At 54.6% G+C, this 12,351-nt stretch overlaps 3 protein-coding genes across 4 annotated transcripts in view; 1 reads left to right on the forward strand and 2 right to left on the reverse strand.

The window, feature by feature from the left end:
- Positions 1 to 3,568, forward strand: part of MMP24 (matrix metallopeptidase 24) — a 29,744-nt gene extending 26,176 nt beyond the window's left edge. The window contains exon 8 of the mRNA XM_069548410.1: positions 909 to 3,568. Within this exon, the coding sequence (XP_069404511.1) occupies positions 909 to 1,246 (338 nt within the window). The 3' untranslated portion in view covers positions 1,247 to 3,568. The remainder of the gene's footprint in view (positions 1 to 908) is intronic.
- Positions 2,925 to 4,724, reverse strand: MMP24OS (MMP24 opposite strand). Its single transcript, XM_069548409.1, has 2 exons — positions 4,554 to 4,724; positions 2,925 to 4,469 (listed from the first exon to the last, which is right to left on the reverse strand). Exon 2 carries the CDS (start codon positions 4,464 to 4,466, stop codon positions 4,293 to 4,295), a length of 174 nt encoding a protein of 57 aa, XP_069404510.1. The 5' UTR covers positions 4,467 to 4,469; positions 4,554 to 4,724; the 3' UTR covers positions 2,925 to 4,292.
- A 476-nt stretch (positions 4,725 to 5,200) lies between these two features.
- On the reverse strand, positions 5,201 to 11,612 carry EIF6 (eukaryotic translation initiation factor 6). 2 transcript variants are annotated; one of them, XM_069548407.1, is made up of 7 exons: positions 11,440 to 11,612; positions 11,065 to 11,176; positions 10,845 to 10,930; positions 9,138 to 9,313; positions 8,419 to 8,595; positions 8,060 to 8,241; positions 5,201 to 5,472 (listed from the first exon to the last, which is right to left on the reverse strand). In XM_069548407.1, exons 2-7 carry the CDS (start codon positions 11,169 to 11,171, stop codon positions 5,463 to 5,465), a joined length of 738 nt encoding a protein of 245 aa, XP_069404508.1. In that variant the 5' UTR covers positions 11,172 to 11,176; positions 11,440 to 11,612; the 3' UTR covers positions 5,201 to 5,462. The 2 variants fall into 2 exon arrangements, with proteins under 2 accessions (XP_069404508.1, XP_069404509.1); XM_069548408.1 differs by having other exon boundaries at positions 11,411 to 11,540.
- Positions 11,613 to 12,351: the final 739 nt, after the last annotated feature.

The following is a 12,351-nucleotide window of genomic DNA, read 5'->3' on the forward strand; positions in this document are numbered from 1 at the left end:
GGGTGGGGGTGGGGGTGGAGCTGCTATTTGGTGGCTCTCCCATGTAGCTGATGCTTTACACACGTGACCTTACTCTTTGGGGGAGCCTCAGAGACAGGTGACATCAGGAACCTTAGCCAATGAAAGTCCCAGCCAGGGTGAGGAGTCGGCCAATGGGAGAACGTGAGTTGCTCTCCTTCAGGACTGGCTCAGCCATAAGGCTGCTGCAGGGAGCCTTGTGGTGGCTGCCAAGCCCTGCTGCCTCCATGCCTTCCATCCCCTCCCCAAGCAGGGTCCCAGCGACCCTGCAATCTGTGTTGTGAAGTCATGTGTGCCAAGCTCCCAAAAAGGCAAGGTAATTACCAAGAGGTGGTGTCCACTGTCGACAAGAGAATTCTGGCTCCTTGTCCCCCTTGGCTCAGGCAGGAGCGGGCACAGCCCTGGAGCTAGCTGTGGAGGCAGCGCTGTCCAAGCCCTGAGTGGGGGCTGCATCTGACCCATGTTGGGGTGGGGGGCCTGAGGGGGTATGGACATAGTACAACAGGGCTGAGACCCCAGGCTGAGAAGGGTCCTTGTCTAGGAAACACAAAATGAACTCACCAGTTCTACCTAAAGCCCCTCAGTGGCTTCCCAGCACCTCTGAGATGACAGAGTGGGCTGGTGCGGATCTGGGTGCCTCTGCAGCTGGGCAGGTCATACTCCCTGACTAGCCACACCCTCTGCAGGGTGTGCCAGGCACTCCAGGTATTCCAACACGCTGTCCCCACCAACGCATGCGCCCACCCCCGCTTTCAGAGCTGCTCGTGGGCTCCTCTTGGGGGGGAGAGGCGGCCCCTCCTCCACACTGCCACAGCCCCTTGCCATTCCCTGCTGGCCCAGAGCAGGTGCAGGAAGTGTCGGGATGGTGATGCTGGGCCGTGTTTCTGCAGATTACACCTACTTCTATAAGGGCCGGGACTACTGGAAGTTTGACAACCAGAAGCTGAGCGTGGAGCCAGGCTACCCGCGCAACATCCTGCGGGACTGGATGGGCTGCAACCAGAAGGAGGCGGAGCGGCGCAAGGAGCGGAGGCTGCCCCAGGACGACGTGGACATCATGGTGACCATCAACGACGTGCCGGGCTCTGTCAACGCGGTGGCCGTGGTTATACCCTGCATCCTGTCCCTCTGCATCCTGGTGCTGGTCTACACCATCTTCCAGTTCAAGAACAAGGCGGGCCCTCAGCCTGTCACCTACTATAAGCGGCCAGTCCAGGAGTGGGTGTGAGCAGCCCAGAGCCCTCTTTGTCCACTCAGTCTGGCTGGCCAGGCCCTTCCTCACCAGGGTCTGGGGGGCAGCTCTGGCCACTGCCCATCGGGGCCAGCAGGGCCCTAGGCCAGGGGTCACGTAGCTGAAGTGGTGGTGCATTGGCCTGGGCTGAACATGGGGCAGGGAGTGATGGCGGCTGTGCCCCAGGGTGGGTGCCTGGCACCCAGCTGCCAGCCTTCTGTCCTGGGTAACTGCTTCCTACTCCAAGGAACAGGCCAGGCCCCGTCAGGAGGCAGGGCCCATGCCAGGAGGAGGCCCTGTGGTCACTGCGCCCCGTGGGGTCCATGGGGCACTACGGCGCTGTACCTGGCTGGACCCAGCACCTTCTGTGGGAAGCCAGCACAGCCCTCGGCCCCATCTGGGAGATGCCACCAGTCCTGGTCCCCCTTTGCCAACACCTGCTGGTCAGATGTCCCCCCACCCCACCCCCACTGCCCTCCACGGCTACAGGACCCCTGCCGCCGACACAGTGGGCAGCAAGCCTGGGTTTCCCCTGCTGGTCACAGCAGACCCCTCAGGAAACCTGCTCCACAAGTCAGGGTCTCCTCTTAGGGTCACGTGCTGCAGGCAGGGCTGTGGCCCAGCTGGGTCTGACAAGGACCCAGCTGTCACATCGTGAATATTTCAGTGTCCTGTCACTATTGTTTAAAGTCCCATTTTGCAAAGGCTGCTTGAGGCTTTAGGTGAATTAGCGGTGACTGTCTTGGCAAGGCCAGCCCTCCCCCCAGCGATAAGGACAAAGGTGCTGTTAAGGCCCCTCCAGTGCCCCAACACCCCAGGAGCCGGGCCCTGATGATGAAGCTACAGGGTGGGAGCAGGAGCTGATCCCTCTCTGGAGGCTGATTTAAGTTTGTAGCTGTCCTCTACTCTCCCGCCTCTCTCACCATCCCCCAAGTCCCTGCCCTGCTCCAGCCTGTCGCCTGTGGCCTGAGAGCTCAGCCTGATGGGTTAGGTGAGACAGAAATGACTCCAGGCCAACACTCTCATGACCCTGGGGGAAGGGGCCCAGGGCAGTCTTCTGAAATGCTCAGAGCCCGCACCCCTAGGTGCCCTGAGACCAACTCAATTTCTCAGCCCAGAAGCAGTGTTTATACCATGAGCTTGGCCCCTGCTAACCCAGCTCTCTAGGCCCACCACCCTGCACTGCTCTTTGGAAAAGGGCACCCATAACTGGTAACAGCCCCCAGCCTAGGGGCCCGCCCTTCACTGTCTCTGGCAGGAATTCCTAGGGCTTGGCTTGCCTCACATCAACCCAGGAAGAGGCAGACCTGCTTGTCGCTAAGGAGTCAGAGGCAGGACCAGTGGGCTCAATGATGTCCACAGGCTCTCTGCCAAATCCATGAGGAGATGTCAGTCTTTGGGGGTGCTGGCAGAGCCTCTGAGCTTGCACAGGCCTTGCCCCCAACCCTGTGGCCTCTGAGCTTTGGGTCTGCTTAACCTGTAGCAGACAGGGCCTCTGGGAGCCATCTTGAGCAAAATCTCTTTTGTCCCAGAGACACCTATATGGGTCCACTGTGTTCCATCGTCATCCTTGTTTTTTTTTTTTTTTTTTCTCTCATTTTGGTCAAGGGCGGGCTCCCTGGGGTGGGTGGGGAACAACTGCGGAGATATTAGTGATTCATAGGTTTGTACAGTGTTTTATACTTTGCAAAGCACTTTATTAGCTCACCTGTCCACTCACATGTAATTCATGTAGTCCTTGGGAGGCCAAGGATAACTCTCACTGTGCCCTCAAACAAAGCACAGAGAGGCTGTTACTTGCCCAGGCCATTTAGTGGGCTTGCTGGGCATTGGGTCCCCACCTGTGGACCCCTCCAGGGTCCAAGACGAGATCAGAAGTGTCTCTTTTATCCATCTTTCCTCGGCCTCCCTTCCCCCTTCCCTGGTCCCTCTCCACTCCTCAGGTTGGTGCTCTCACTTCTCGAAAGCTCTAGGCCCCCCAGGCTCCCCACTGGCTCCTGGTACTACTGAGGTCAGCTGAGAAAGAGCAGGAGATGGAGGCAGGCAGCCCAGGCTGCAGATGTGAGGGACGCAGGGCCAGGCCCAGAGAGGGCTCAGCCTGGAGGTTTCCAGTCATGGATTCTCCTGCCTTGGGGTCATCTGTTTGTCCATCAACCCAGGACAGGGCAGACAGACAGAGGGGCAAAGCACTGGGGACCCCAGAGCCCAGCTTCCCCACAGTCTGGGGAACATCACAGCATTTCAGTGTCAGTCACATTTTAAACTGATCAGCCTTTGTATAATGTTTTTTAAATCATTTCTAAATAAAACAAAAATACAGAGTGTGTCATTTCCCTGGGCTGTCGGAACAGGGATCAGGTTCTGAGTGGCCTGAAGAAGCTTCTGGGAGACAGGATGCTTTGGGGTGTCTGGGAGCTGCCCAACGCATCTCATCTGCCAGCCCCCAAAATCAGATGCCCTCTCTCTCCAAAAGGCTGGCCCTGGAGGCCCTCTGTAACTGGGTTCCCAGCGATACAACCGGATAATGCCAGGGTGGCCACCCAAGATGGCACCTCTCCCAGGAGAGGTATGGATGGGCAGGGTCACTGCGGCAAGGTCTTTTCTGAAGTCAAAACACAAGGTGCTATGACCAGGACAAAAGCAAGAGCCCAGTTCTTGGTGATAGCGAAAAATGAGGTGAGGTGAGGTCAGTAGCCTTGGGGTCTTCTTACCAAGAGTCCTGACCTGGTTCTGGAAGCCAGTGACGAGAAGGCTGCCCCAGGACCCAGACGGCCAGAGAAACTGTGGGGTGGGCAAGAACACGAAAATCTGAGCTAGTCTGGGTGCAGGCTAAGGAGCGAACAAATCCAGGGTAGCGGGAGGGGCCGGAGGAAAGACAGCGCCCCGGGGCGAGGCTGCAGAGGCGGCTTCCTTCCAGTTCCCCTCGACTCCCCGACTCTCCGAGCGCCTCCAGGGTGGGCGAAGGTGGGGAGACAAGGGCCCGACCAGGAGAAGCGAACTGGACGACAGGAGGCGGCGGGCGCTAACTGCGGAGGGCGGCGAGTCAGTACCAGGAGGTGCAGGCGATGAGGAAGCGCACGTCGTCCAGCGGCCCCCAGGGGCTGGGCTCTGGCCGGGGCCGAGCAGGGTCCTCCGGCGCCGCAGGCTGGGGTTGGGGATGCGGCTGGGGCTGCGGCGGCTCCGTGGAGCCCTGGCCACCGCTCAGCTGAGCGCCCATGTTCTGCAGGAGGACAGGCCCGTCAGGTACGGGGCCGGCTGCACACCACCCCTGACCCGCCCCACCCCTCTGGGGCCCGCCCCTCACCTCGCAACGCCGGAGCCGCGGGTCGGAACCGTCCCAGCGCGGGTCTGCGCTCGCCGCTCGCCAGCGAGGCAGCGTCCGGAGGCACTGGCGTCCTGACGTCACGGCGCACGAACCACGCCCCCTAAGCGCCTGGGAAGGTTTCAGGGCGCGGGGGCGGGGCCCAGCATACCCGACCCCACCCACCAACAACCGGCCACGCCTGCCCCCAAGTCCCGGGGCCCCGCCCCACTCGCAACTCGGAGATCCGCCCCAACTACCCACGCCTCTTCAAGCCTGGCGCCACACGCACCGAAGAGTCTGAGACTGTCCAGGGCACCTAGCAGCCAGGCCAACAACCTCCATCCACCACTGCGGGTCAAGGAGGACAAGGCTGCCCTGTGGCCAGGTGCCCCAAAGCCCTTCAGGATCCTCATACTGGCGTAGGGGAGAGCTGAAACAGACATTCTTTGAAGCCAAAACAATAAGGCTGAAGTCGTGTGGGAAACGGTAGTATAATGGAGTGTTTCTTTCTCTTGCCCTGGGATGAAGCTAATGATGGGGGGGCATGTAAAACTAAGGGGTGTGTGCATCCTGCTCCACCTTCCCCCTGGAACAATGATGAGGGGGCTGAGTACACGTTGAAATCCCCAAATAACACATTCAGAATGGCCAGAGGAAGTTGTCCTTTAATGGGGTGGCACAGACAACAGAGCTCTCAGCCAGAAGCCATACGACCTGCCAGCCAGCATGACGTGGCACATTTCTGCAGTAACTATAAATTCAGGAGATGGGCACAGATGAAGAAAGGCTGGGCATACAGCCACGAGTCCAGGTGAGTTCTCTGCCACTGCCCTGCCAGCATTCAGGACAGACTGGGTGGAACACTGAGAGGGAGCCAAAGTCCGAGCCGGGACCAGTATGGAAGGTGACTCAGGTGAGGCTGGAGAGAGAAAAAGGAGTGTTGTCAGTAGGTGTCAGAGCACAGCTCACCCTCCACGCTCAAGGTGCTTGCCTCCACCCTCACCCCAGGACCTCTGCTCCAGCTCTGCCCTGAAGAGCCCCTTGCAGATTCCACCACTGCCACAAGTAACAATCCAGTCCAGGACTCTCAGTGCTTAAAAAGGAACAGTAACTCCTTCTCCACTGAAGCAGGTGAACTCAAAATAACTTATTCAAATTGCTAATCATGATCAGAGCCTCACAGGTCAAGTCCAACAGACCAAATCAGACAAGGGAAGGGTGGGGGATGCTCAGAGAGGGAAGAGACACGACTAGGTCACAAATCCTCTAGTGGCACGACTGGAGCCAGAACATTCTTCCTGGAGGTGATAATCATTTGCATGATTGTAAAAGCCTGCTCACAGCTTATGGGATCTTGGTTCCCCGACCAGAGACTGAACTCAGGCCTTCAGCAGTGAAAGCAGTGAGTCCTAACCACTGGGCTTCCAGGGAACTGCCTGAAGTACACATTTCTCATCCCTTATCTGACACCGTCCTTGTGAGGTCTCATGGGCACCTCAAATTCAACAGGTTCAAAGCCAAAGGAGGCTAATGAGTTTGTCTCTGCTTTATCAATACCCATTTTTTTTAAAAAATAGTAACTACAATGCTGACCAGTGCTGCTGCCTGTAGGCAGTTCTGCCTGGCAGTTTCTGAAGTTTTTCCATTAAATACAACATTGGTGTAGTTTTTTTTAGTAGGTAACAATGATCAGGTTGAAGCTGAAACTCCAAAGTTTTGGCCACCTGATGCGAAGAACTGACTCATTGGAAAAGACCCTGATGCTGGGAAAGCTTGAAGACAGGAGAAGAAGAGGACGACAGAGGATGAGATGGTTGGATGGCATCACCGACTCGATGGACATGAGTTTGAGCAAGCTCCAGGAGTTGATGATGGACAGGGAAGCCTGGCATGCCGCAGTCCATGGGGTCGCGAAGAGTTGGACACGACTAAGCAACTGAATTGACCTGAATTATCAGGTTACAGAAATTTCTTTCTGTTCTCAGTTGCTAAGAAGTTTCTCTGTTTTGTTCTTTAATTAAATGGTTAATTGTGGAAGTACTGTTTTCTTTATGAGGGTCAATGTTCCAAAAGGGGAGGGAGGGTATATTTTACTCATCACCACATCATTATTGTCTGATACATAGTAGGTATTAAAAAATAAAAGTTAAACAAATGACAAAACCACTGGTACCATTTTCCTGCTCAGACCTTTTCAACTGCTTTCCAGTGCTGAGAGCAGTTTGTCAGTGTGGTCTCCAAACTGCCCTCATCAGAATCACCCAGGAAAGATTACTGAAATAACTACACATGGCTGTGTCCTACACCAAACTGAGGCAATCAGGATTTGAAGGATGATGTCAAGAATCTACATTAAGAAGCATCCCAACACAGAACAGAGGTCAAAACACCTACTACAGTCAAAACTTCTTGACATGGGCATTCAGTCCTCAACCCTGGGGATAAAACCTTTCCCCTTCACACCCTCCACACTTCCCCACCCTATCTCTGTATATTCAATTACCGGGAAGCCCTGGTGGCTCAGAGGTTAAAGCATCTCCCTGCAATGCGGGTTCGATCCCTGGGGGGGAGGGGGAAGATCCCCTGGGGAAGGAAATGGCAAACCCACTCCAGTATTCTCGCCTGGAGAATCCCATGAAGGGAGGAGCCTGGTAGGCTACAGTCCATGGGATTGCAAAGAGTCGGACACAACTGAGCTCTTCACTTTCACTTTCACTTATTCCCTAAAGCCCAGGCTGATTGATTTGTCTTTCCCAAAACCTTCCTGGACTCCAGTTAAGTGTCTCATAGGAGCCTCCAGAGCCACAAAAAGCAGGGGAGGGGGTACTAAACATCCAGCACCTGATGCCTTCCAAAGGAGGAGATTCTAGAGCCTAACACTCCAAAATCTCCAGAGTTAGGGCTCAAGAACCCACTTTTGATGACGGTGATTCTGATGCACTCACCACATCTACCCCCAAGTCCCTTAGGCACCAAAGCAGCCTTCCCTTCTTCCCTCAATAAAAAGATCTTTCCTGTCTCAGGCTACTGGCTGGATACAGCAACACACAGGCATATTAAAAACTATAAAAGAAGGTAGTAAGTGTACTCGCTCAGTCGTGTCCGACTCTTTGTGACCCCACGGACTGTAGCCCATCAGGCTCCTCTGTCCATGGCATTCTCCAGGCAAGAATACTGGAGTAGGTTGCCATTTCCTTCTCCAGGGGATCTTCCCAACCCAGGGATCGAACCTGGGTCTTCTGCTTATCCTCTGAGCCACCAGGGAAGCCCTTAAAAGAAGGTGGTCAGCAATAAAGCAAGACAGCCTAGAGAAGGGATACACTGATGTATCCTCAAAGATGGGAATGGGCAGATACTCAGGCAATGCTTGTGGACTGTACCCTGTGCCTACTCAGCACTATGTGGATGTAGCCTCACAGAGGAGAACCTACCGGTATAAACAGTGTGGCTCCCATTATAGCCGGCATCTCCCTCCTGTCCCCTCAACAGAAGAAAGGCCCAGATACCTGTCAATGAGGGAATCCCGCATGCTGGTAGCAATGGTGCTAGGCTGGGCTTCATTCAGCTTGAAGACACTCTCCACCACTGACAGCTCTGTGCTGGTGGTGTCCAGGCCACAGAAGGCACACCAGTCATTCACCACCATCCCAGCAGCGATCACCTCACTGCCTCGGTTCACAGTGCCTGCCTGCCAAAGGATGGTTCAGTGAGGATCATGGTACCAACAGCCCAAGTCATGAGGACTCTCCCCAATCCCTGGTCTCTGACCCGCAGTCTCAACCCCAAACTGCAACCAGATTCCCAAATACTGGGCAAAGGGATCTGTTCCAGCAGAAAACAGAGGTCAGAGAACATGACTGCTTACCACAAGGGGGACCTGAAGGAGAGAAGACAGCTCATCCTGGTCCTCAATTGAAGTCTTGGGATGTACCAGCCCTCCCTGGTTGCTGAAGACACAGTAGCTTCCTACCAGCACCTGGTCAGCCACTGTCTGTCTGAAGACTTCCACCTTTAGCACATCAGCCAGGATTTCTTCTGTTTCCTGTTAGCCAAAGGTACTGTGCTCAGCACAGAACAAGCAGATCAAAGTACCCAGGGCCTCCACACCCAGACCCACCCAGGGCGTGACTCCCTAAGCTCATTCCTCTGCTATGCAGCTGCATATGGAAGCTTCACCCAGAAAAAGGAGGGAATACAGTTTGGAGCAGAGTCAAGGCCAGCTACAAAGCCATGCATGCCCTGAAGAGCCAGAGGCTGGTCTCCACATCACCTTCTTTCCCTCTAACCCACAGGCAAGAGTTCAACTGTCAATCTTCTCTCCAGCCCTGGCTGCAAGACTGAATGAGTCAATCTCCCTGATTAATACAGGGTGGATTAATACACTCCCTAGCTTCTTTTCCCTAGCTGGTCACATCACGAAAGGCCTCTATTCACTCTTCCAACCAGTGCCTGAACTGCAGGAGCCCAGGTGTAAACAGAAGCCACATGAGATACCCCAAATTCCTGCCTGATAGGCAAGAACAGTGGCTAACCACTGACTAGGCTAATATCCTGTGACTCTTGGGCTAAACTGGGCTGCCTCACCCTGTCCAGGTCTGGGTGGACTAAGGCCACGTAGTCGTTGCAGGTGGTGACATTGCCCAGGGCTGAGAGCCGTTCCTCCACCCGCCGGATCTGCACGCTGTCTGGGAGGCAGTTGCGAATGTGCTGTAGCTCCTGGTCAGTGGTGTTGTTGGGCACCAGGAGACCATGCCTGTTCCCTGGAGAGACCCAAATTAGGGCAGGTTGTGCAAGGATGAACTGTAAATTCACAAGACCTGCTGAGCACTGGGGCCTGAAGATACAACCCAGTCCAGGTAGCTTCCCCAGGAAAGCTTTAAATCCAGACCCCAGTCCTCCAAACCACTGAGCCAAGCACCCATGCAACCAGGAGTCCCACTGGGCAGGCCAGAGATGGCCTAGGAGTCTGTCCCAAACATCCTGCCCAATTCACCATCATCCACCAGGGATGACCAGGACCAAAAGGAAGGGCTCTTGGGCATTAGTTGTATATTTTGCTACTTAAAAACAGAGGTAACACTTCATATCTACCAGATGGCTAAATTCTTAAAAAGAACATCAACGCCAACGGTTGGCAAAGATATATGGAGCAACCAATAGGAGTGTACAACTTCAGATACTTATGTGACATCATCTATTACACTGGATACCCAGCCATTCCTCTCCCAGATATTATATATCCAACAGAAATACATACATTTGTTCACTAAGAAACATAGCAACACTACTCATAATAGACCAAACTGAAAACTACCCCAAATACCCACTGTCAAAAGGAGAATGAATATACTGTGGTACATTTACACAAAACTGAGTACACAGCAACATGAATGAACTATAATTATATTGTGACAACAACGTCTAAACCTCTGCCTAACTCTGCAAGGACACAACTATGAACTTCTAAACTATGAGTTTCTCCCATCCTTTAAAAAAAAGAAAACAAAACAAACCACCAATGATCAGGCTAAGTTCTCTCTTATTATATAAGAACTAGCTTCAAGTCAAAAGATCACCAAGTCCAGAGATAAGAGTGTTCTTCTGCCTGAATAAGAAACACTCAAGAGTCCAAAATCATCAGGCTTACAATAAAAAATAAAGGGAAAACTCCTATCGGAGCAGAACTACAAATAAGGGGTGGCAGTAAAGGAAAACGGAGGCAGTTCAAAGGATGGACCAATGACCAGAGTCAACAGTGCTGATGGATATAGGGGTACCTGGTAAATAGAACTTAAGCTTTAAATAAGTAACTGCACACGATGCCCCAGAATCTTAGCTTGTCATTTTTTAGAGGTAGAAATGGACCCTCAGAAAGAGGAAGCAATCTACCAGAGTCAGTGGCCAGGGAGAGAGAGATGACAATCCAATTTTGCCTCACGCTAGGTGTGGAACCGGATGAGTCACCTGGGTTCTTTGATTTTCAGGTTCCTCATCAGTCAAATTAGGCCAGTAATTCCTACCTCCCAGGGTCTTCAGTGAAGGACTGAAACAAGTGTAAAAGTGAAAGCCCTTGACGTTTTGATTACAATGATCCAGAAACCTTTGCCAGAGGTTGTCCCTGATCTGTTGACACTTAGACCGGGTCCGGCACAGAACTGAGAGATTCTGTAGTCGCTGGAAATGATGGATGAAAGCCTAGAAATCCCTGGGTCCTCCGGGTCCCTTCTAGGGGGAAGATTAAAGGTGCTGGGAGGCTCCACTCCCTCCCTCGGCGACTTTCAGCCGGCTTACCCACACACATGCGCCCGATGATGCGGCAGCCGGCGATGGACGCGTGCACTACGGGGATGGTACCAGCAAGTTCGCCCTCGAACACACTGTGGGGACACGGACTCAATGATCACGGGGCTAAGGGGCCCGAACCCTCCTCACTCTGTCGGAGCCCGACTCCAAGGACCTCTACCCGCCACCCACCCACACACTGCCCGCGGGCCCGGGGTTCCCATGGCACCTGTAGAAGTTTTCCGACCCTCCGATGGCCACCAGGCAGTAGGAGTTGGTAAGTTTGGCAAAGCAGCCGATCTCGCAGTTGTTCTCGAACGACGCACGGACCGCCATGAGGCCTAGGGGTTGTGGGACTGGAGTTCAGGGCCTGTGGATCCTCTCCCGGGACCGTGTGCCTCGGCCTCGACGCCGGGTCCGGGTCATCGTCCCCCGGCCTCCATGAGTCAGCCCCACTGCAACCCCGCCCCACTCGGCCCTCAGCCCTCAGGTCCCGCCCACCGCTCCCATCCAGACTCTCTGGTCCCGAATCCTCCGGCCCCCACCCCTCACGACTCCGGGCGCCCCGAGCTGACCCTTCCGGTGTCCAGCGACAACCGCTCACCAGGTAAACGCAACCTCCACACGCGGCAACAGCCCTCCTCTCCCCTCTGTAGGTTTCCGTTTCCGCCTCCACCCTAGGGGATTTCCGACAGAGCGTGGCGCACGCCTCCACGCATGCGGCCACTCTAGCTCCCAACCCCTGCGCGGACTCTATGGTTGCAAGTGATTCGGTCCAGACCCCCTCCTGGCCCCGCCTCCAGCAAGCTTCTCATTCATTCTTTTATTCATTCATTCAATCGGGATCTTTGTAGGAGGAACAACTGACAGAGACTTGTGCTGGTTGGATGTGAGGTATCAGAATGGAGGAGCCAGGAGGTCTCGCCAAAGATGGGTTAATGCTGGAGATATATTTATTGAACTTAAGCCTAGGGAGGAAGAGAAGGTGTGGGGGAGGTGAGGGACAGAGTAAGGTACGGGACAGATTTCCAGGCCGAATCTGGAGCCCAGGGGAGACTGAAGGGCTGAGATGCCTGGGGTGGATGAGGTCATGGAGAAGGTGTCCATTAGGGAGAAATGAGATGTGCCAGAGGCTGGAGGAGGAGGCACAGCCAGGAAGTAAAGGAAATCATTGTACTGAAGAAGGTATTGGAGAGAGGACGGTGGATGAAGCAGAGTGTTGGGGGGTGGCGAGGGGGGGCGTCCAGAGTGGGCAAGGGTCTGGGGGCTGATGGCTTCCACTTGTGCCCTTTGCACAGGCTTGATCACACTCAGCAGGCCAATTTCTGCCCCCCACCCCACCCCACCCACAGATGGTGGCAGTCAAGAGACATGCTCTGGTGGACGGATGAACTTGGCCCACACTAAAGTCCCAGGGTCTCTCAGGATGTCACTCTCAGTGAGAGCAGAGAGAAGCTTGGAACCCCTTTCCTACCCTGCTCCCTGCCACCCCCACCCTCCTACAGCCGTTCATTTT

Source organism: Ovis canadensis, chromosome 13, assembly GCF_042477335.2.
Source record: "Ovis canadensis isolate MfBH-ARS-UI-01 breed Bighorn chromosome 13, ARS-UI_OviCan_v2, whole genome shotgun sequence".
Classification (NCBI taxonomy): domain Eukaryota; kingdom Metazoa; phylum Chordata; class Mammalia; order Artiodactyla; family Bovidae; genus Ovis; species Ovis canadensis.

Coding starts and splice junctions, on each gene's coding strand:
- MMP24OS (XM_069548409.1), bottom strand. CDS start 4,466: ATGGGCGCTCAGCTGAGCGGTGGCCAGGGCTCCACGGAGCCGCCGCAG.
- EIF6 (XM_069548407.1), bottom strand. CDS start 11,171: ATGGCGGTCCGTGCGTCGTTCGAGAACAACTGCGAGATCGGCTGCTTT. Junction 10,931..11,064: donor GGGTCGGAAAACTTCTACAG/GTGCCATGGGAA, acceptor GTGTCCCCACAG/TGTGTTCGAGGGCGAACTTG. Junction 9,314..10,844: donor CATCGGGCGCATGTGTGTGG/GTAAGCCGGCTG, acceptor GGGTCTCTCCAG/GGAACAGGCATGGTCTCCTG.